The 25,682-nt window shown below is 41.8% G+C and overlaps 1 protein-coding gene across 1 annotated transcript in view; it reads right to left on the reverse strand.

Annotated features, from left to right (window-relative positions):
• Positions 1-25,682, reverse strand: part of LOC131984882 (immunoglobulin kappa light chain-like) — a 43,279-nt gene that overhangs the window by 4,036 nt on the left and 13,561 nt on the right. Inside the window, exon 3 of the mRNA XM_059349875.1 lies at positions 10,230-10,271. Coding sequence (XP_059205858.1) covers positions 10,230-10,271 — 42 coding nt within the window. The remainder of the gene's footprint in view (positions 1-10,229; positions 10,272-25,682) is intronic.

The raw sequence follows: 25,682 nt of genomic DNA on the forward strand, positions 1-25,682 counted from the left end.
CTCCGTCTCCATCAGCTGTACGACCAGTCAGAGGGTTAATAGTGGGGACCGTTTAGCCTGGTACCAACAGAGAGATGGAGAAACTCCTAAACTGCTTATTTACTATGCTATCAGTCGTCAGTCAGGGACTCCAGGTCGTTTTACAGGCAGTGGATCAAACTCTGACTTCACTCTGACCATCAGTGGAGTTCAGGCTGAAGATGCAGCAGTTTACTACTGTCAGAGTTATCACTATCCCAACAGTCAGATGGTGTTCACACAGTGAAAAAGCGTCGTACAAAAACCTCCCTCAGTCAGCAGAACAGAAACTGAACTGACTGCTGCAGCTGGAAGCTACTGCAGAGACTGACACACTTCACTGGACACACACACACACACACACACACACACACTGGTCAAATAAACTGATACTCATGCTGGAGGCCAACAGGATGAAACTGACAAAATAATATTGTTGTTAAGTGCCATGCTCTGTGTATGGTTTACTGCAGTTGGTTGAGATTAATAGCTTGTCTCATACATTGTATCCCTTATATTTCATGTCTGTAAAGGCTTGTGTGAGTGACAGACAAATGTTTTACATTGAGGCTAATTACTGACGTGTCTACATATTCATATATAATCTCTTTTTGTAGATCTCTTTTTTGAGTTGGAGCCAAATGCAGGAGAATGCAGCCAACTGGAACTTAATAAAGGAACTCTATATCCAAGTTTTGTGGAGACAAACAAAACAAACCTGAGTCCACTGAAAGTTTGGACTTAAATCCAAACTGATGTGATGAGGGGATGAAGTGCAGCTGGAGGAAAAGCTGAAAAGCTGAAAAGCTATGATTGTGTGCCACTGCTTATTAATAGTGTTTCTCATAGAGAATCAGGGACTCCAGATCATTTTACAGGCAGTTTTATCAAACTCTGACTTCACTCCACGGCTATATAAATAAACCAACAGTTTGTGAAATAATTAAAGATGTTTATTAAAGTAATTGCAGACATCATAATGTTATTTCATCATACATTTTCACAACAACATTATTTTTGTCATAACAGGATTGTTCCCAGAGACACTTTAATTTCTAAAAGAAAACATATGGAGTTGAAAGAACCAAGTATATTATCTCATCATAAAGAATATATGTAATCTAATATTATTAGTCGTATCAATGAAATATCTGAAAATAGTGAAAAATCTCTGTTATAAATCCCCACAGCACAAACACATGAATTCAAATGTGTTTTTTTTAATAAACCGACATGTTAAAGTATAAGTAAATATAAATCTATGACCATATATGACAAAAAAAGCATTAAAGATGCTTATTTAAAACTCTTTGGAACTGTTTGGCATGTTTTGATGCAATATATTACACTCAAATGAAGAAAGATATTTTTACTCATTAAACTAGATTTGAATGTTTCCACACGACATTAAAGTTTAAAGGTGTATTTTCACTGGAGTTGATTCCAGTCAAATCTAGTTTATATTATTTAACCTATAAATAAAATGTAAAAAATAATAAAACATTGCCTGTTATAATTTCCCTCAGCCCAAACAGATGAATTCATATTTACTAAATCAACAGTCTGTATACGTTTAAATATAAGAAAATATAAGTTTATGACCATATATGACTAATAAAAGCATTAAATCTTTAAATTGCAGAAGCTGGAACCAGCAGATATTTGAGGTAAAATGACTAAAATGATTATTTGATTATGAAAACAGCTGCAACGAGTGGATTAATCTGCTAATTGTTGCAGCTCTATTCTCACACATCACACGAGGACTCTGAGGAAAGAAACACACTTTTCTCTGATTAACAGCAAATCTCAATGAAAGCTCGTCTTCTTCTTCTCCTTGTGGAAGACTTTTCCATCTGCCTGCTTCCTCCAGCTCAGTGTGACGTCGTCATTCAGCCCCTGGTCCTTCAGCTTCTGTTGGAGCTGACAAACATTATGACTCACACAGAGAGATCACATTCTGCATTGGTATTTACATTTCATCCTCTGGAAGCTCTTTTTCAGGGTTTTTCCCCTCAGATGATAGTTTGTGACTTTCAATGTTTCTTCTCCTGTAAACGCTCAGGCTTTTCTCATGTTGCTGAATTGTATTTGTATTTGTATTGTAATTGTATTTCTTGATACGTTTGGTGACACATATAAGTTTTTACTGCAACCGTAACTAAGAGAAGAACGTCCGACTGGCTTTGAGCTCTGAGCAATAAGGTGAAACGGTGTGAATACGAATTTGTAAATCTGACACCAGGTACCCTCAGAGTTTAGCAGGAGGAGTCGTTTTTTCCCCCTTTCCCAAACTCAAAAAACAAGAGGAGCGTTGCTGGCAGTGGATTAAACAGCGTGGTAGAGCCCACTGTCAACATAAATCTCCAAGATCAAAAGACACACATATGTCTGCTCCAAGGTAAACTGCTAGCTAGCAAACATGAGCTAACTAACGATTGTCTAGCTGTTAGATGAGATAACCCAAACCGGATTTAACAGTTATGGTTCCTGTCAACTAGTATTCTTACCACTACTAGTGCAGAACTAGTCCAACAAACTAGGCTGATAACAGTCCTGGAAGCTTGACGGGCATAGCAACAGAAACTAAGGGGGCGGAGCTTTTGCTAACTGTTACTGTCCAAAACATTATAATGTTAAAACATATGGTTTGTTAATGATTTTGCTGTATTTAATATTTTAAATGTCTCTTTATCTGTTTCCTACTCAGACTGTTTCTTTTACTGCTTTAATGTGAATTCACTCTCTGAGGGTCAATAAAGTTTTTTCTCATCTTATTTTAAATTTGCTTCCAACAGTCATTTGTTTGCTCAGTTTTTCGATAAAATTTGAATAAAAAGATGATTTACCTGCTTCAGCATTGCCTCCATCACATCATTGCCAATCAGACTCATCACCCAGTTCAAAGATGCTTAAAAAAACAATGAAACATGATCATTTCCGATATTTCTGCTTGGATAAAAATCAGCATCCTGTTTATATAAAAGTGTCATCAGTTAGTTTTGTCCTGTCTGTGGTTAGTTTAGAGCTATACTGCAGCCCGCCACCAGGGGGCGGGGTTTATCAGTAAGATCTAAGCAGTTACTTCCTCCATCTGTTGATATTCTCACATTTAAGTCACCACAAACTTATTTTCTGCAAACCTAAATCTGATATGAATACTGTTTGAATCAGTGGTTACCACTTAGCTGGAGTGTTGCAAATGAATGCAAACTTCCAGTCACAGTTCTTGTCCCCCCATACTCCAGAGGATCTGAAATCTGCTACTGCACATGCCTCCGTCCCCCTGTAATTATCAGGTTCCCCTGGGTTCCAGTGGCTGAACGAGGAGTTACTCCCATTGGACCACTTCCAGGAGTCTCTGAAAAGGCCGATCCAGACTTGTCCTCCTGCTGGAACCAGCTCCTGGACCTTCTGGTTCTCTGTCAGGTCTCTCACACTGGCCAGGTCTGTGTGGTGTTCTCTGCAGTAGCTCTGGGCCTCAGTCCAGGTCATGTAGTCGTTAATAAGGACAAATGTCACATCCAGCCCTGAAAACAGAGCACAGGGAAATGCTGTGCAGAGGCACCATAACACACAACACTGATGCATACTTTATTTGAGTTTTACTACATATGAATATTTTTCTCAGCAGTTTGATGTTTCTTAATGAATGTCAGCATGAAGCTGAAGTCACCGTGGAGCTGTGTGCATATCAACTCCTTCTCTTGCAGCCCTGTTGACTGAGACAGTGACGTGGGATAAACCTGTTAATGATGGAGCTCTTTATATAAACCTGCAGCTTCTCACAGTGAAATGACTGCTGGACTCACAACCATCTGCTTTAAATGACCTTCATGTAAGTGAAGACAGAGAGGCAAAGAGCAGCAGAGAAGGGGAGAGGTCAAAAAGCTCAACTGGAATGTTTTAACTTCACTGCTGGATATTCTCACCTCTGACATCAGAGCAGACTGCCTGTTGGTTGTCTGTGCAGCGGACATCATACCATAGCCCATCCTTCATTATTGTGCAGTGTTCTTCACTTGCTGCATTGTTTGGTTGTCCAGTCTGCCATCGTCTGAACTCCTCCTCCCCGTGTTTGTAGAAACTTGTGTCTGACAGTGACCACCTCCAGCTGTTCACATCATCGTACAGCCCGATCCAGGCGAGCTGAAACACATATTTGATTGTAATATAAAGAATTGGACCCTGCTCTTTAGTTCAGGGAAATATTTTTATGTAAAATTTGCATTTACTGTGTTGATACTGCCTATCAGTCTGATCCTCACATATCACACACATCATCAACTCGTCACTTACAGCTGGCGTGTTTCCCAACACCTTCAAACAGGCCCAGGTGACTCCACTGCTCAAGAAACTATCACTGGACCAGAGACAGGTGGGAAACTACAGACCTGTCTCACTCCTGCTATTCCATTCAAAAATTCTGGAGCGCACAGTCTTGAACCTCTCCTCCAAGAATCGCCACCTTATCGTGGTGGAGTGATCCTGGGAGCTGTGTTGTTGGGAGCAGCAGCTCCAGGTAGGGTCTCCCAAGGCAAAGTGGTCCCAGGGGAGGGGCCAGACTAAGAGCAATTCAAAAGACCCCTATGAAGCGGACTCATGAAGATCGGTGAACCTCGCCCGGCACGGGTAAACCGGGGCCCCCTCCTGGAGCCAGACCCGGGAGGGGAGCACGCAGACGAGCGTCTGGTGGCCGGGCTTTTGGCCATGGGGCCCGGCCGGGCTCAGCCCGAAAAAGCCACATGGATCCGCCGACCTGTGGCCCACCCACCGCAGAGTGGGGCATAGGGGTCGTGTTCAATGTGAGCAAGGCGGCAGGTGATGGCGGGTACCTGGGCATGCTGACCCCCGGCTCCAGCGGCGAGCTCTGGGGACGTGGAATGTCACCTCACTGGCGGGAAAGGAGCCCGAGCTTGTGCGGGAGGTGGAGCGTTACCAGCTAGAAATAGTTGGGCTCACCTCCACGCATAGCCTGGGCTCTGGAACCAAACTCCTGGAGAGAGGCTGGACTCTCTCTCCAGGCCAAATATCGATGATCGATTTTATTATCGGGTCATCAGATCTGCGGCCACATGTTCTGGACACTCGGGTGAAGAGAGGAGCAGAGCTGTCAACTGATCACCACCTGGTGGTGAGATGGATCAGGTGGCGGGGGAGGATGCTGGACAGACCTGGCAAACCCAAACGTGTACTGAGGGTGAACTGGGAACGTCTAGCGGAGGCCCCTGTCTGCAGGGTCTTCAACTCACACCTCCGGAAGAATTTCTCCAGCATCCCGGGTGAGGCTGGGGAGATGGAGTCCGAATGGGCCATGTTCAAAGCCTCATTTGTTGATGCGGGGCTTGAAAGCAGGGCTTGGCCCAAGCTGTGTTCAGCGGGGGAGGAGACTTACTGACCCGCCCTGTGGATGCCGTCAGACGGTGGAAAGAGCACTTTGAGGAACTCCTTAATCCCGCCAACACGTCTTCTGTGGAGGAGGCAGAGTCTTAAGACTTGAGGAAAGACTCATCAGTATCCCTGGCAGAGGTCGCCGAGGTTGTCAAAAAACTCCGGGCGGCAAGGTGCCAGGGTTGGATGAGATTGGCCCTGAGATGCTGAAGGCTCTGGACACTGTTGGACAGTCATGGTTGACACGCCTCTTAAGTGTCGCGTGGAGGTCTGGGACAGTGCCAGTGGAGTGGCAGACATGGGAGTCATGGGAGTTTGCTCATCCAGTCTACATGTGTTTTGTGGACTTGGAGAAGAACTACGACCGTGTCCCTCGGGGAGTCTTGTGGGGGGTACTGAGGGAATATGGGGTACCGGGCTCGTTGCTACGAGCTATCCGGTCCCTATATAACCAAAGTGAGAGCCGTGTTCGCATACTTGGCACAACGTCAAACACGTTCTCGGTGGGTGTTGGCCTCCGCCAGGGTTGCCCTTGTCTCCGATTCTGTTCGTGATTTTCATGGACAGGATCTCAAGGCGCAGCCGGGGAGAGGAAGGGATCCGGTGTGGTTACCTAAGAATAGCATCTCTGCTTTTTGCAGATGATTGACTGACCACTACGACAAGTATTGCACTGACAGCTCTTGCGACCTAAAAGCACTAAATGGACTCAAACTTAACCCACGGCTCTGACTCTTGCTATGTTTCTTGACTTCATCCTTGCTTGTGTTGTATTAACTCTCATTTGTATGTCGCTTTGGATAAAAGCGTCTGCTAAATGACATGTACACACATTGTAGAATTGTATCAAGGCTCAGATTGTAAAACTTTAAATCCAGCTGTCACTGACATGATCGTCAAAAACATCTTCGAAAGGAAATAAAGAGAAAAGTGAACTCACAGACACTCCTTCTGTTTCTGGCATTGTGTTCAGGATCTCCACATCCTCCATGCTGTCTATAGTGGCCAGGTCTCTGAATCTGTGTCTGCAGTAACGTTGTGCTTCAGTAAAAGTCTTCTGGTCAGAACTGAAATAGTACTCGCGTACACACAGGCCTGTAGAGACACACATGCACACTGATGAGATTCATGCTATAAATCACTTTTTATACATGTTCACTTTGTAAAATAAAATAATATAATATAATATAATAAAACTGCACAATTTATCACACTGAAAGATTGCTCCTTTTACTTATTTTGAATTTAAGAAACAGATTTACATATCACATTGTTGTACATTTTTGACTGCTTCCAAAAAATCTGTATGTATAATAATGAATAATAAAGTATGTTGTACAATAATAAGTGTTTTGGTCGCATAACATCAGGACAGATCTACCAGGAGCCGACACGCCCGAGTGCTACGCAGGTCAATAAAAAATTAACTGTAATAAAAATGACCTGAGTTTAATTAGTGCAGGTATAAAGTGAAGCCTAGCAGTGAGAAACAGAGACTGAGCACATTTTAACTGATTTACCTCTCACACATTTTTCTGAAAAATAGAGATGTCACTTCTTCCTGCTTCTTCTTCTTTCTTTTTTTTTTTAGAGGAAATCGGGTCAGTGTGTCTTTTGGTTTAAAAGTCACTTTGACAAAGATCAGAGGAATCAGTTTTTAAATGTATCTGTACATTTTACATCAACGTCCATCAGTTATATTGTAACCGAAGGGCATCATAAAAGAGTTGTGATAAGAACTCTGCAGCTACAATGATATAATAATGTAGAGTGAATATAAAAGAAAAGAAAGACTTGCCTGGTGCAGCTATGAGGAGCAGAAAGATTACCAACATCTTCTTTTCTCTCTCGCTTCTTGTGAATGCGACACTCCAGACTCGCTGCTGTTGCAACACAATGACCTTGTACTTGGATTTATTCAAACTTCATGGCACGAACAGAGGCAGCAGTCATTTGCCTATTAATTAAATTACAGGCAAATTGTGCACTTTCTCCAAATCAAAGCTCTCACTATGAGGCCCTGGTACCCAAACAAGCTTAGGATCCTTCCCTGCGCTTCCTTTTCTACATAGAAATGTAGACATAAATGATTTATTATCAGGCTCACACCGCACTACATCTTTAACACCATAGCTTGAGATATTTTCCTGTTCTGCAATCCTGCAAATCAGCTGTAGATGTTATCTCAACATTTGGTGTAAATAAAAACAAACTGTGGTGAGACAAAAGGTAACCTAGCTGCTCTTTTGCAGCAACATTTTAAAACCCTGATGCATACCACAATCTATTTACAATTTCCACCATCCCTTGTTTTGACACACTATCAGAACCATAGGTGAATTTTGCATGAAAACAAAACAACAGAGAAGATGGATTTAGGAAGTTCTGGAAGGCTATCTGCCTTTACCCAAACTCCAGGTGAGAGTTCTGTGCCCCCTTTTTGCCATAATGCTCTTTCTTTATCATCAGCTCCTGTTTGAAACAAGGAAACATCATTAAAGGGGAAAAAAACATCATTCTGGACAGAAAGGGACATCTGCACAACGTGGGAGGCCGGAGACAAAACAGCTGCTTTTGCAGCAGCATCACCAGTTGAATTTCCATGTGACGTTGGATCTGTGGAGCCTGTATGAGCTTTGCATTTACATACTGCAAAGATGTTGGCAGACAAGGTGTTAAAGATGAGAGGTTTATGAGCAATCAGTTTGCCTGTAATAAGTAAGTAATAAGTAATAAATCGTGTTTTTTTTTAACCCAAAGTATGTAAGTTATGACGCATTAAATGGATATTGAGAGTCAGTGTAGACTGTCATGTTCTGTTCTGTTCTGACATGTTCAGTAAACAACAAGGGCTAGATCCGATATCATCTTTACTGATACTGTAAAGTGAACTCATGCTTTTTTTCCATCAAGAAAATTATCAACATCTCAATCTTTTCATCTCAGAGTAAAATCATATAATCAGACGATATCCTTTCAAAAACACAAAATCCTCCTTTCTTTCAGTCCCTCAATACGATCAGTAATCAAAGTAAGTTTCCTCTGTACATTCACTCCTCTTTCATATGTAGGCCTACAGCAGAGTTTAACTAACAGTTTGTTGTTTGCACTTAGATGGATAGATCAATGAGTTCACTATGAACAGTTTTCCTGGAACTACTTTCTCTCAAGGAGACAGACCCCATCACATCCATGGTGATGTAGTAGTTGAACATAAACGTCCAATGATGCCAAAATACTTGTACTTATTTTGTCTGAAGTCAGTTTTGTCAACATTCTTCTCTTAACTTTTCAATTCAGATTTAAAGGTTGTGCTGCAGACAAGAGACAATCAGGAGAAAAAGTAAAAAGATAATGTTGAAGCTCACTGGTCAAATAAACTGATACTCATGCTGGAGGCCAACAGGATGAAACTGACAAAAGAATATTGTTGTTTAGTGCCATGCTCTGTGTATGGTTTACTGCAGTTGGTTGAGATTAATAGCTTGTCTCATACATTGTATCCCTTATATTTCATGTCTGTAAAGGCTTGTGTGAGTGACAGACAAATGTTTTACATTGAGGCTAATTACTGACGTGTCTACATATTCATATATAATCTCGTTTTGTAGATCTCTTTTTTGAGTTGGAGCCAAATGCAGGAGAATGCAGCCAAGTGGAACTTAATAAAGGAACTCTATATCCAAGTTTTGTGGAGACAAACAAAACAAACCTGAGTCCACTGAAAGTTTGGACTTAAATCCAAACTGATGTGATGAGGGGATGAAGTGCAGCTGGAGGAAAAGCTCAGGTGAGGGACTTGAGGTGAAAACAAGCCGGGAAGTGATTGGCTGTCAAAAAAACTCTGGGTGATAAATTAATTTACACCACAGTGTACTTTTGTGAGAACAGATGTAACTACTCCTGTAGCAGACTACTGGTGTAAAAGGAACAGACTTCTAGCAAGTCTTAAATTGGATTATACATTTTTGGTGTGAAATAAAAATGGATATGCTAAAATCAATATAAATGACTCACACGGGGCACTATTTATATTGGGAACATAGGATTACAAATGAATGATAAGGGATCTTGTATAAAAACTACAAATTTAATGGCTTTAGCTTCACAAATGGATCTTCAAAAGTATAAATTAATTAGATCTGATAGCTTTGTGATGAAATGGCTGATTTATTTATTTATTGAATAAACTGTTCAAATGATTTGATGAAAAAAAAAACCTGCAACAACACATGACACAATATAAAGATTATTAAAAAATTGTATCTCCAATCTTTATCTTTGTTCAATGTTAATTCATGAAGATAATTCAACATAACAACAGTTATCATTGTGGAGGAAAAATTAAACATCAAACAACATAATTAAATTAATTATGCAATGTTTTAATAATAATCTGTGCAGAAACTTTTTTTTTAATAAACATTTGACTTACTTCCAACATCCAGTCTGGTTCCTCCACCGAACGTGTACCACAGTGATACAAACTCATTGAGCCGCCGTACAAAAACCTCTCACTGTAGAGAGACACGGCTCTCTGACTTTGTCTGACTGAACTAAACCTACAAGCCCTAAAGATGCAACATTACCACTGAAGATGGATATAATGATTCATCCTGTGATTTCAAATGTTATTTTCATTAAAATTAGTTTTTGAAGTTATGTTGCAGAAGTAAATTTTGTCTCTGAGTGCAAAATCTTTGTCAAAAACTCACCAATGAAAGTTATAAAGCAACTATATTTTTCCTGGACAGTGTAATATATATAAAACAGAAAGACAGATGGCTAGAATTGTTAAAAATATAAGATATTTGACTTACTTCCAACATCCAGTCTGGTTCCTCCACCGAACGTGTACCACAGTGATACAAACTCATTGAGCCGCCGTACAAAAACCTCTCACTGTAGAGAGACACGGCTCTCTGACTTTGACACAAACAAACTCACCAAGATAGGTCTCTGTTAGAAGATTTTACAGATAACATGGAAACTGATAACAGCAACACAATGACACAGATTTCCTTATGCACATTTATATACAATACAGTGTATTTATTTTATTTGCACATATATTAAATTAGCTCAGATTGACTTCATTTTAAATGTGTCTTTGGCTTCTCCAGCTACATACAATGTCTTTAACACAGAACACCTTAAAAACATATAAAACACAGTATAATATATATTCTATTGTACTAATGGGCAGCTAGCAGCCAAAGAGTCACACATATAATACATGAGAGCAAATACAATAAGTGTCTGATGCAGTCATCCTGTGATCAACACGTACATTTAACAGGTAATAACAGACTTTTATAGTTGTTCCGGTCGGCTCTTGGGACCCTGAATCAAACATTTTGATACCAAAGTTTATCAAGAAGTAAAACCAAATAAAAACTGTATTTAAACATCCTTAAACAAGACTCTGATGATGCTGATGATCAATGGATCAATCAGTTTATCAGAGTAATCCAGGTCCCTGTTGGAGTCAGTCAGAGCATTTCCATAGAGAGCCACTTTGCATCAGCAGCACCATGCTCCAGTGCTCTGGGAGACTTTATAGTCCTGAGAGTTGAACACTGGATGACTGACAGCTGTCCTTCATGACAACAGAAGCCACAGAAATCCTCCTCATCAAAAACATGACTTTGATCTGCGTCCTCATCTGGACTCTCCTCTGCTGCTGCTTCACAGGTAAAGTCCAGAGAATCAAACTCCTCTCCTCTATCAACATCCGTCCCTCTGAAATGAAGCCCACAAAACCATGACGCTGCTTTATGTTTCTGTCTCTGTGTCCTCAGAGTCCAGAGGACAGGTCACAGTGACTCAGCCTGGAGCAGTGAGGTCTGCTCCAGGAGGCTCCGTCTCCATCAGCTGTAGGACCAGTCAGAGGGTTTATAATGGGGACTTTTTAGCCTGGTACCAACAGAGAGATGGAGAAACTCCTAAACTGCTTATTTACCTTGCTAGCATTCATGAGTCAGGGACTCTAGATCGTTTTACAGGCAGTGGATACAACTCTGACTTCACTCTGAGCATCAGTGGAGTTCAGGCTGAAGATGCAGCAGTTTACTACTGTCAGAGTGTTCACTCTATCAACAGTCAGGATGTGTTCACACAGTGAAAAAGCGTCGTACAAAAACCTCCCTCAGTCAGCAGAACAGAAACTGAACTGACTGCTGCAGCTGGAAGCTACTGCAGAGACTGACACACTTCACTGGACACACACACACACACACACACACACACACACACACACACACACACAAAATAGTCACTGGTTGAAGCTCACTGGTCAAATAAACTGATACTCATGCTGGAGGCCAACAGGATGAAACTGACAAGATAATATTGTTGTTAAGTGCCATGCTCTGTGTATGGTTTACTGCAGTTGGTTGAGATTAATAGCTTGTCTCATACATTGTATCCCTTATATTTCATGTCTGTAAAGGCTTGTGTGAGTGACAGACAAATGTTTTACATTGAGGCTAATTACTGACGTGTCTACATATTCATATATAATCTCTTTTTGTAGATCTCTTTTTTGAGTTGGAGCCAAATGCAGGAGAATGCAGCCAACTGGAACTTAATAAAGGAACTCTATATCCAAGTTTTGTGGAGACAAACAAAACAAACCTGAGTCCACTGAAAGTTTGGACTTAAATCCAAACTGATGTGATGAGGGGATGAAGTGCAGCTGGAGGAAAAGCTGAAAAGCTGAAAAGCTATGATTGTGTGCCACTGCTTATTAATAGTGTTTCTCATAGAGAATCAGGGACTCCAGATCATTTTACAGGCAGTTTTATCAAACTCTGACTTCACTCCACGGCTATATAAATAAACCAACAGTTTGTGAAATAATTAAAGATGTTTATTAAAGTAATTGCAGACATTATTATGTTATTTCATCATACATTTTCACAACAAATTTACTTTTGTCATAACGGCATTGTTCCCAGTGACACTTTAATTTCTAAAACAAAACATATGGAGTTGAAAGAACCAAGTATATTATCTCATCATAAAGAATATATGTAATCTAATATTATTAGTCGTATCAATGAAATATCTGAAAATAGTGAAAAATCTCTGTTATAAATCCCCACAGCACAAACACATAAATTCAAATGTTTTGTTTTAATAAACTGACATGTTAAAGTATAAGTAAATATAAATCTATGACCATATATGACAAAAAAGCATTAAAAATTCTTATTTAAAACTCAGAACTGTTTGGCATGTTTTGATGCAATATATTACACTCAAATGAAGAAAGATGTTTTTACTCATTAAACTAGATTTGAATGTTTCCACACGACATTAAAGTTTAAAGGTGTATTTTCACTGGAGTTGATTCCAGTCAAATCTAGTTTATATTATTTAACCTATAAAATGTGAAAAATAATAAAACATTGCCTGTTATAATTTCCCTCAGCCCAAACAGATGAATTCAAACTTAATAAATCAACAGTCTGTATACTTTTAAATATAAGTAAATATAAGTTTATGACCATATATGACAAATAAAAGCATTACATCTTTAAATTGCAGAAGCTGGAACCAGCAGATATTTGAGGTAAAATGATTAAAATGATTATTTGATTATGAAAACAGCTGCAACGAGTGGATTAATCTGCTAATTGTTGCAGCTCTATTCTCACACATCACACAAGGACTCTGAGGAAAGAAACACACTTTTCTCTGATTAACAGCAAATCTCAATGAAAGCTCGTCTTCTTCTTCTTCTTCTTCTCCTTGTGGAAGACTTTTCCATCTGCCTGCTTCCTCCAGCTCAGTGTGACGTCGTCATTCAGCCCCTGGTCCTTCAGCTTCTGTTGGAGCTGACAAACATTATTACTCACACAGAGAGATTACATTCTGCATTGGTATTTACATTTCATCCTCTGGAAGCTCTTTTTCAGGGTTTTTCTCCTCAGATGATAGTTTGTGACTTTCAATGTTTCTTCTCCTATAAACGCTCGGGCTTTTCTCATGTTGCTGAATTGTATTTGCATATTTATTGTATTTCTTGATGCGTTTGGTGACAGATATCAATTTTAACTGCAACCGTTACTAAGAGAAGAAGGTCAGACAAGCTTTGAGCTCTGAGCAACAAGGTGAAACGGTGTGAATACGGGATTTGTAAATCACACCAGGTACCCTCAGAGTTTAGCAGGAGGAGTCGTTTTTTCGCCTTTTCCAAAAGTCAAAAAACAAGAGGAGTGTAAATAAATAAAAAGATGATTTACCTGCTTCAGCATTGCCTCCATCACCTCATTGCCAATCAGACTCATCACCTAGTTCAAAGATGCTTTAAAAAAACAATGAAACATGATCATTTCAGATATTTCTGCTTGGATAAAAATCAGCATCCTGTTGATATAAAAGTGTCATCAGTTAGTTTTGTCCTGTCTGTGGTCAGTTCAGAGCTATACTGCAGCCCGCCACCAGGGGGCGGGGTTTATCAGTAAGATATAAGCAGTTACTTCCTCCATCTGTTGATATTCTCACATTTAAGTCACCACAAACTTATTATCTGCAAACCTAAATCTAATATGAATACTGTTTGAATCAGTGGTTACCACTTAGCTGGAGTGTTGCAAATGAATGCAAACTTCCGGTCACAGTTCCTGTCCCCCCATACTCCAGAGGATCTGAAATCTGCTACTGCACATGCCTCCGTCCCCCTGTAATTATCAGGTTCCCCTTGCTTCCAGTGGCTGAACGAGGAGTTACTCCCATTGGACCACTTCCAGGAGTCTCTGAAAAGGCCGATCCAGACTCGTCCTCCTGCTGGAACCAGCTCCTGGACCTTCTGGTTCTCTGTCAGGTCTCTCACACTGGCCAGGTCTGTGTGGTGTTCTCTGCAGTAGCTCTGGGCCTCAGTCCAGGTCATGTAGACGTTAATAAGGACAAATGTCACATCCAGCCCTGAAAATAGATACAGAAAAATGTTGTGCAGAGGCACCATAACACACAACATGATGCATACTTTATATCTGAGTTTTACTACATATGAATATTATTCTCAGCAGTTTGATGTTTCTTAATGAATGTCAGCATGAAGCTGAAGTCTCCGTGGAGCTGTGTGCATATCAACTCCTTCTCTTGCAGCCCTGTTGACTGAGACAGTGACGTGGGATAAACCTGTTAATGATGGAGCTTGATGCAGCTTCTCACATTGAATTGAAGGCAGGACTCACGTCCATCTGCTTTAAATTACCTTCATGTAAGTGAAGACAGAGAGGCAAAGAGCAGCAGAGAAGGGGAGAGGTCAACAAGCTGAACTGGAATGTTTTAACTTCACTGCTGGATATTCTCACCTCTGACATCAGAGCAGATTGCCTGTTGGTCGTCTGTGCAGCTGGCATCAAACCATAGCCCATCCTTCATTATTGTGCAGTGTTCTGCACTTTTTGCACTGTTTGGTTGTCCAGAATGCCATCGTCTGAACTCCTCCTCCCCGTGTTTGTAGAAACTTGTGTCTGACAGTGACCACCTCCAGCTGTTCACATCATCGTACAGCCCGATCCAGGTGAGCTGAAACACATATTTGATCGTAATATAAAGAATTGGACCCAGCTCTTTAGTTCAGGGAAATATTTTTATGTAAACTTTGCATTTACTGTGTTGATACTGCCTATCAGTCTGATCCTCAATCACACAGATCATCAACTTTTCACTTACAGCTGGCGTGTTTCCCACCACCTTCAAACGGGCCCAGGTGACTCCACTGCTCAAAAAACTATCACTGGACCAGACACAGGTGGGAAACTAAAGACCTGTCTCACTCCTGCTATTCCTTTCAAAAATTCTGGAGCGTACAGTCTTGAACCTCTCCTCCAAGAATCGCCACCTTATGGCGGTGGAGGGGTTTGTGTGCTCCAGTGATCCTGGGAGCAGTGTTGTCGGGAGCTTTAGCTTCTGGTAGGGTCTCCCAAGGCAAAGTGGTCCCAGGGGAGGGGCCAGACTAAGAGCGATTCAAAAGACCCCTATGAAGCGGACTCATGGAGATCGGTGAACCTCGGCCGGCACGGGTAAACCGGGGCCCCCTCCTGGAGCCAGACCCGGGAGGGGAGCACGCAGACGAGCATCTGGTGGCCGGGCTTTTGGCCATGGGGCCCGGCCGGGCTCAGCCCGAAAAAGCCAAATGGATCCGCCGACCTATGGGCCCACCCACCGCAGAGTAGGGCATAGGGGTCGTGTGCAATGTGAGCAAGGCGGCAGGTGATGGCGGGTACCTGGGCGTGCTGACCCCCGGCTCCAGCGGCGAGCTCTGGGGACGTGGAACGTCACCTCGCTGGCGGGAAAGGAGCCCGAGCTTGTGCGGGAGGTGGAGCGTTACCAGCTAGAAATAGTTGGGCTCACCTCCACGCATAGCCTGGGCTCTGGAACCAAACTCCTGGAGAGAGGCTGGACTCTCTCTCTAGGCCAAAGATCGATGATCGATTTTATTATCGTGTCATCAGATCTGCAGCCACATGTTCTGGACACTCGGGTGAAGAGAGGAGCAGAGCTGTCAACTGATCACCTCCTGGTGGTGAGGTGGATCAGGTGGTGGGGGAGGCTGCTGGACAGACCTGGCAACCCAAACGTGTAGTGAGGGTGAACTGGGAACGTCTAGCGGAGGCCCCTGTCTGCAGGGTCTTCAACTCACACCTCCGGAAGAATTTCTCCAGCATCCCGGGTGAGGCTGGGGACATGGAGTCCGAATGGGCCATGTTCAAAGCCTCATTTGTTGATGCGGGGCTTGAAAGCAGGGCTTGGCCCAAGCTGTGTTCAGCGGGGGAGGAGACTTTCTGACCCGACCTGTGGATGTCGTCAGACGGTGGAAAGAGCACTTTGAGGAACTCCTTAATCCCGCCAACACGCCTTCTGTGGAGGAGGCAGAGTCTTAAGACTTGAGGAAAGACTCATCAGTATCCCTGGCAGAGGTCGCCGAGGTAGTCAAAAAACTCCTGGCGGCAAGGTGCCAGGGTTGGATGAGATTGGCCCTGAGATGCTGAAGGCTCTGGACACTGTTGGACAGTCATGGTTGACACGCCTCTTAAGTGTCGCGTGGAGGTCTGGGACAGTGCCAGTGGAGTGGCAGACCGGGGTGGTGGTTCCCATTTTCAAAAAGGGGGACCGGAGGGTGTGTTCCAATTACCGTGGAATCACACTGCTCAGCCTCCCCGGGAAAGTCTACTCCAGGGTGCTGGAAAGGAGGCTCCGGCCGATTGTAGAAACTCAGATTCAGGAGGAACTGTTACGGTTGGAGGTGTGTTGTGTTTGTTTTTTCTTTTGTTTTCTTGCTTCTTTATAGATCCGCCTCCTGCTCCTCCCAGTTGCTGTGTTTTCAGCCACATCTATTGCTAATTAGGTGTTAAATAGACTGAATCCTGAAGCAGACGCGGCTGGTGGGCCATTGTTGCGCTGTGATTGTGGAAGTGTTGGCTGTTTTAGGTGAAACCCCTGAGTGCTGCCTGGAAGCTGGGGAAGGAGAACCCAGTTGGTCCTTATATCTTTGGTTTGTGTCCTCAGCGTGTTTTAGTGTGGAGGCATTTAGGTTATTGTCGCTGTCCGTTGGATAGTAGTTTTGTGTTCGCCGTATATAAATAAATCCTATTTTTCTATAACTCAACTTGCCTGGTTTTCCCTTGTTTCTTTAATATACAACATCAATGGTTTCTCCCGAACCTCAATTTTGGGACGTAACAGGAACAATGTGGCTTCCGTCCTGGCTGTGGAACAACGGACCAGCTCTTTACCCTTGCGAGACTTCTGGAGGGGTCATGGGAGTTTGCTCATCCAGTCTACATGTGTTTTGTGGACTTGGAGAAGGCCTACGACCGTGTCCCTCGGGGAGTCTTGTGGGGGGTACTGAGGGAATATGGGGTACCGGGCTCGTTGCTACGAGCTATCCAGTCCCTATATAACCAAAGTGAGAGCCGTGTTTGCATACTTGGCACAACGTCAAACACGTTCCCGGTGGGTGTTGGCCTCCGCCAGGGTTTGTGATTTTCATGGACAGGATCTCAAGGCGCAGCCGGGGGGAGGAAGGGATCCGGTGTGGTTACCTAAGAATTGCATCTCTGCTTTTTGCAGATGATTGACTGACCACTACGACAAGTATCGCAGTGACAGCTCTTGCGACCTAAAAGCACTTAATGGACTCAAACTTAACCCACGGCTCTGACTCTTGCTATGTTTCTTGACTTCATCCTTGCTTGTGTTGTATTAACTCTCATTTTTACGTCGCTTCGGATAAAAGCGTCTGCTAAATGACATGTACACACATTGTAGAATTGTATCAAGGCTCAGATTGTAAAACTTTAAATCCAGCTGTCACTGACATGATCATCAAAAACATCTTCGAAAGGAAATAAAGAGAAAAGTGAACTCACAGACGCTCCTTCTGTTTCTGGCATTGTGTTCAGGATCTCCACATCCTCCATGCTGTCTATAGTGGCCAGGTCTCTGAATCTGTGTCTGCAGTAACGTTGTGCTTCAGTAAAAGTCTTCTGGTCAGAACTGAAATAGTACTCGCGTACACACAGGCCTGTAGAGACACACATGCACACTGATGAGATTCATGCTATAAATCACTTTATATACATGTTCACTTTGTAAAATAAAATAATATAATATAATATAATAAAACTGCACAATTTATCACACTGAAAGATTGCTCCTTTTACTTATTTTGAATTTAAGAAACTGATTTACATATCACATTGTTGTACATTTTTGACCGCTTCCAAAAAATCTGTATGTATAATAATAAATAATAAAGTATGTTGTAAATAATTACAAAAGTGTTTTGGTGGCATAACATCAGGACAGATCTACCAGGAGCCGACACGCCTGAGTGCTACGCAGGTCAATAAAAAATTAACTGTAATAAAAATGACCTGAGTTTAATTAGTGCAGGTATAAAGCGAAGCCTAGCAGTGAGAAACAGAGACTGAGCACTTTTTAACTGATTTACCTCTCACACATTTTTCAGAAAAAATAGAGATGTGACTGATTCCTGCTTGTTCCTCTTTCTTTTTTTTTTAGAGGAAATCGGGTCAGTGTGTGTTTTGGTTTAAAAGTCACTTTGACAAAGATCAGAGGATTCAGTTTTTAAATGTATCTGTACATTTTACATCAACGTCCATCAGTTATATTGCAACCGAAGGGCATCATAAAAGAGTTGTGATAAGAGCTCTGTAGCCACAATGATATATTAATGTAGTGTGAATATAAAAGAAAAGAAAGACTTGCCTGGTGCAGCCATGAGGAGCAGAAAGATTACCAACATCTTCTTTTCTCTCTCGCTTCTTGTGAATGCGACACTTCAGAGTCGCTACTGTTGCAACACAATGACCTTGTACTTGGATTTATTCAAACTTCATGGCACGAACAGAGGCGGCAATCATTTGTATATTAAGCAAATTATAGCCAAAGCTCCCATATCAACCTCACTTTGAGGCCCTGTGCTTCCTTTTCTATATAGAAATGTAGACATAAATGGTTTATTATCAGGCTAATACCATACTCCATCTTTAACACTATAGCTTGAGATTTTTCCCTGTTCTACAATCCTGCAAATCAGCTGGAGATGTTATCTCAACATCTGGTGTAAACAAAAACAAACTGTGGTGAGACAAAAGGTAACCTAGCTGCTCTTTTGGTAGCTTAGCATTACCCTGTGAAACAGGATCAACAAACAAATGACACATTTCTAAAAAAAAAATCAGCAAAATTTTAAAACCCTGATGCATACCACAATCTATTTACAATATCCACCATCCCTTGTTACGACTCACTATCAGAACCATAGGTCAATTTTGCATGAAAACAAAACAACAGAGAAGATGGATTTAGGAAGTCCTGGAAGGCTATCTGCCTTTACCCAAACTCCAGGTGAGAGTTCTGTGCACCCTTTTTGCCATATTGCTCTTTCTTTATCATCAGCTCCTGTTTGAAGCAAGGAAACATCATTAAAGGGGAAAAAACCATCATTCTGGACAGAAAGGGACATCTGCACAACGGGGGAGGCCGGAGACAAAGCAGCTGCTTTTGCAGCAGCATCACCAGTTGAATTTCCATGTGACATTGGATCTGTGGAGCCTGTATGAGCTTTGCATTTACATACTGCAAATGATGTTGGCAGATTGACGCAGACAAGGGGTTAATGATGAGAGGTTTATGAGCAGTCAGTTTGCCTGTAGAAGTAAGAAAACCATGTTTTTTCTCCAAAGCATGTAAGTTATGACACAGTAAATGCATATAATTGTGGCCCTCGTGATGATATTTTGTGGTAAATCTGTGTCTTTTTTTTGTAATTTTGTGCCTTTTTTTTGTAATTTTGTGTCTTTTCTAAATAATTTTTGTCTTTTTTTGTGATTTTGTGTAATTTTTTGGCCATTTTGTGTCTTTTTAGGGTCATTTTGTGTCTTTTTTAAAAATATTTTTTTCTTATTTTGTGATTCTGTGTGTTTTTTGTGTCTTTTTTGGTAATTTTGTTTCTTTTTTTGGTCATTTTGTGTCTTTTTTAAATAAATTTGTCTTTTTGTAGTAATTTTGTGTATTTTTTTGGTCATTTTGTTTCTTTTTTCTTGGGTCATTTAGTGCCTTTTTTAAAAATAATTTTGTGTCTTTTTTAAAAATTATTAATTAGGTAATTTCTGTGTTTTTTTGTCATTTTATTTCTTTTTAAAGTAATTTAGTGGTTTTTTTTGGTCATTTTGTGTGTTTTTTAAGTAACTTATTTGATACTGCCTCCAGCGGCCCCCAGGTAATTTGAGTTTGAGACCCCTGGTATAGACTCTCATGTTCTGTCCCATTCCTAAAGTCAAAGCATGTGTTAATGCCATAAACTGTATAAAATATGAACGTAGTCTCCGTGACGTCACCCATAGGGTTCTGAAGAGCTGAAATGAAGCTTTGTGGGCCTTCCCACCGTCGCCATTTTGGCAAAGCTGACTCCGCCCAACTCCCCCAGATAATCCAAAAATGGACATCGAGCTGCAGCTGAGGCGGCCGAAACACGCCCACTTAGCTTGAAACTACCAAGCTAGCGAAGGCTACCGGAGCTAACAAGCTAGGCTACATGCTACACCGGGACGAACAGCAGCCGGCCGGCTCACTGACTAACATTGCCGTGATGTTCCTGTCTGTTGGTGTCCCAGCTTACACTGCTTAACTCACGGTAAGTTACTCTAAAACTTTACCACAGCACCTTCAACTTGTATTAGATATATAATGAGGGTAATTTGAAATACCGGTTTTGTCGAGACTTGCAGTAATGTCGCCAGTGTTAGCTTGAATAAACATAACGTTTACGGATACTTACATGAGGCAAACATGTTAACCTGAATTTAATTTTACTTTAGCTAGAAGTTGTTTATTTTGGATGACCCTTGATTAAACTTTATTATGAGCTGAGTGATATGTAATTAGGTTAGTATTCTTACCGTAGATGTTGGATTCATACTGGCACATAATTATATATTTTTGCTTATTAATAACTTCTACTCAGGTATGATTAAAACAAACTTATTACATTAGAAAATCTGCGGGTTGTTACTCAGTGTAGATGTGTCAGGGCGTATCGGTTAACGTGTAAAAATGATAATCCCCCACAGTGCTATTAAAAGGTATGCATTTACCTTTATGATGTGACACTGACAGACAGTCTGGGATTATTATCTGGAATATCAATTTAGACAGAAAGGCCATTTTATATTTATATTTACTTATTTCAGTACATTTGTCAATAAATTTAACTTCCAGTCTTGGTAACTTGACTTTAGACGGCTGACATTATGATCACATTATCTGTCTTCAAAGGACTACAAAATAAATGAATTTGAAGAATGTTTTATATTTTTGAGGTGTGGATCCCTTCTTCCATTTTATCCTTCACATGTCACACACTAGTGTTTTCAACATTATTTAGGCACTCTTCATAGCTTTTTGTTATATATATTTTTTTTACCTGAAGCATTTAATACTCTCATTTATTTTCCTCCCATAGTCAGTGTGAAGCATTGGTGACAGCTCTGTGTCCAGTGAGCTGCTGGACATCAGTGTCTGCTGGTGGACTGTGGTGGAAAGACCTTCTCCTCTTCTTTGAGGAAGAGCTGCCCAGATGTCTTCTTCTTCCACTGTGACGGCAGCAGCAGCAGCAGCATGGGGGAGGTCAGAGGTCAAGCTGCTCACCATCATGGAGAACTTTTCTAGACTTAAATATTGTCCACCTTGTTGTTTTTTATGCATTTCAATAAATTATATTTACATTTGAGCTAACGTTGTCTTTATTGCTGTGTGAAAATGTTAGATTTAAAATATCTGATATAATACAACACAGATAAAACATTAAGCATTTATGTTCAACTAGGGATGAAGCGATACCATTTTTTTCAAACCGATACGATACCGATACTTGGATCTGAGTACTTGCCGATACTGAGTACCGATGCTGATACTTCTACCACAAAAAAAATGCAATGAATTGGAAGACAGGTTTTATTTTCTTCTCTGCTTGTTACAACAAATGATGATGAATTAGATAAAAATAAAATATCAATAAATTAAAAATGACTATAAAACTAAAATTTCAAGTGAAAAATAAACATAATGATCATGATCAGCTGTGAGCCTGTTTCTGCTTTCACTCACAATGTGTGACACTGAGCTGAACAGCCTTTCACTGTCAACACTAGTGCAAGGTGCTGAAAGGTATCTGGCCGCCAGTTTAGCCAGAGTTGGGAACCGCACTTTATTAACCATCCAGTATTGTAGTGGTTTGTCTTCTCGTGAAATTGCGGCCTCTCCAAGATATGTGTCTAACTGTACATTAGAACCTACTGCAGCTCTGCCCACTGATGCTGATGCAATTTCATCAAATATGCTGTCTAGACTACTAGTTGGTTGGTCACTGCGTGGTTTTCTTGAAGGTGGTTCATTCAGGTCATCATCCTCCTGCTTGTCCGCTTCTCCAGGCAACCTTAGCAGCTCAAGTTTCAGCATCTCTTTGGCATTTGCAGCAATGGTGGTGTTGGAGAAAAACAGATTTTTATACCTAAAACAGAGAAAGAAAAAATGTAGCTGACAATAGGCATGCTTGCCATTTGATCGCAGTCACACAGTTACAGTCACAGTCACACAGTCACACAGTTACACAGTCACACAGTTACACACAGTCACACAGTCACACAGTCACAGTCACACAGTCACACAGTTACACAGTTACACAGTCACACAGTTACACAGTCACAGTCACACAGTCACACAGTTACACAGTTACACAGTCACACAGTCACAGTCACACAGTCACACAGTTACACAGTCACACAGTCACACAGTTACACAGTCACACAGTCACACAGTCACAGTCACACAGTCACACAGTTACACAGTTACACAGTCACACAGTTACACAGCCACACAGTTACACAGTCACACAGTCACACAGTTACACAGTCTCACACAGTCACACAGTTACACACAGTCACACAGTTACACAGTCACACAGTCACACAGTCACAGTCACACAGTTACACAGTCACACAGTCACACAGTCACAGTCACACAGTTACAGTCACAGTCACACAGTCACACAGTTACACACTTACACAGTCACACAGTTATACAGTCACACAGTTACACACAGTCACACACAGTCACACAGTCACAGTCACACAGTTACAGTCACAGTCACACAGTCACACACTTACACAGTCACACAGTCACACAGTCACACACAGTCACACACAGTCACACAGTTACAGTCACAGTCACACAGTCACACAGTCACACAGTTACACACAGTCACACAGTCACAGTCACACAGTCACACAGTTACACAGTTACACAGTCACACAGTTACACAGCCATACAGTTACACAGTCACACAGTTACACAGTCTCACACAGTCACACAGTTACACACAGTCACACAGTTACACAGTCACACAGTCACACAGTCACAGTCACACAGTTACACAGTCACACAGTCACACAGTCACAGTCACACAGTTACAGTCACAGTCACACAGTCACACAGTTACACACTTACACAGTCACACAGTTATACAGTCACACAGTTACACACAGTCACACACAGTCACACAGTCACAGTCACACAGTTACAGTCACAGTCACACAGTCACACACTTACACAGTCACACAGTCACACACAGTCACACACAGTCACACAGTTACAGTCACAGTCACACACAGTCACAGCTACACACAGTCAGAGTTACACACAGTCAGAGTCACACACAGTCACACACACCGGCACACACTCACCTGGGATCGAGTAGCGTTGCGATGCTGTAGAGTGGGTTTTCCTCCACATCAGCGAATCGCTTCCTGACAGCTGCAGCCAAGGTTCCCTTCATTGCTTTGATCCCATGGTCCTCATTAGTCTCCCTTGTTAGAAATCTGTGCAGCACAGTGGCTGCTGGAATGACATCTGCGGCCATGGCATCTGAAGAGCTAACTTTTCGAGTTAACTCCTCGAACGGACCCAAAACAGATAGCACCTTCTCCAGCAGTATCCACTGGTGAGCCGTGAGAGTATCAGGGAGTCCATGTTCAGATACGAATATTCCCAGAGGCCGTTTCTGCTCAATCAATGACTGTATCATATAAAAGGTGCTATTCCAGCGGGTCTGTACGTCTTGCTGGAGCCGCTTCGCAGGCTGGTTGATCTCTAACTGAATGTCCTCGAGGCGGAAGTTGGCCAGAGCAGAATGTTTAAAATGCCCAACTATTTTGCGGCCGACTGCCACCGCATCAGCAACACTCCTCTGTGACAGAATGCCCTCGTGAACCACCAGCTGTAGGGTGTGAGCAGTACACGGTAGGCTGGGCAGCTCAGCATCACTCATGGCCTTTATCATATTTCGTGCGTTGTCTCGGAGCACTACGTGGACAGACGTCTTCGGTATGTCCCAGGTCTGGAGCATGCTATCGAAAGCACCTGCGATGGTTTGGCTGGTGTGCGAGCCCCGGAACGACTTTGCATGTAGTGTGACTTGGTGACGAACAAACTCCTCATCAATCCACTGCGCCGTTAAACTGAGCAGTGACATCGGGCACACACTGCTTGTCCAAATGTCCGTAGTGAAACTTAAGGCTGAAACTTCATTCACCAGGTTTCGCACGTGTTTTTTTACCTCGTCAAAAACTTTTGGCACCATAACGTCCGTGATGTAGGGGCGGCTGGGAATCTCGTATCGCGGCTCCAGTGTGCTGAGAAGTTGGCGAAATCCCACGTTTTCCACAACCGACAGTGGCTGGTCATCCAGAGCAATAAAATGAGTCAAAGCCTCTGTTATTTTAACTGCCCGTGGATTTTCTCTTGACATTTTTTCTCGCTTTTCCAAAGCCTGAGTTAAAGTTGGCTGCTGTGGTTTTGCATTAGCCTTAGCAAACTCGGTGTACTCAGGGTTATGATGTGTCCTCAAGTGTTTTATCAGATTGCTCGTATTGAACGACGTACTCTCCTTCCCTCCCCTGGACACCTTAGTAGTACATAGTTTGCACTCTGCCTTACTTCTGTCATCGTCGCATATTTTGAAGTGAGTCCACACCGCTGACATGCTGTTTAGCCTACTGTAGCCGGTCTCACTCGCCTAACCACCCTAATTAGCTCGACAGCGGCTCGACGCGGCTCCCCTGGCCGCCTGTCTAAAAAAATACAACAAAAATGACAAGCCACCCTCTGATCGCGTTCTTCATGCAAAGCAATTGCATGCAATAAATTGGTATCGGTTCATGGTATCGATTAATTTTAACGAGTACGAGTATATTAGGACGGTATCGGCCCGATACCCGATACCAGTATCGGTATCGGTGCATCCCTATGTTCAACTCTTATTCCAGGTGATATATGTCTAATTTTAAAAATGTGAGAATACAATCAGGAAGCTGATAAATGGGTGCTTTTAATAATATGATTTAATGCAAAAATGTAAAAACACTACAGCAGCAAAATATTTAAGTCAAACTACACATACATAAAAACATCAATATGTAACCTCAGATATTGATAAATTGTTGATGTGTTTGAGTCCAGTTGTCTCATGTGGAGCATCAGAGATCCACCTTGTCTGCATCACCTGCAGAGGAAAACTTTACACAGACAAATAGAGATGTAAGTAAAATATGTGTTACAACGGACAGGCTGTATTTTCATTTCAGTTTTAATATTAATATATTATATATTAATATTTAATATATTTTAATATTAATGTTTTGATTATATTAAATAAAAAAGATAAAGTCTGGGGT

This window comes from Centropristis striata, chromosome 14 (assembly GCF_030273125.1).
Source record: "Centropristis striata isolate RG_2023a ecotype Rhode Island chromosome 14, C.striata_1.0, whole genome shotgun sequence".
NCBI classification, from domain to species: Eukaryota; Metazoa; Chordata; class Actinopteri; order Perciformes; family Serranidae; genus Centropristis; species Centropristis striata.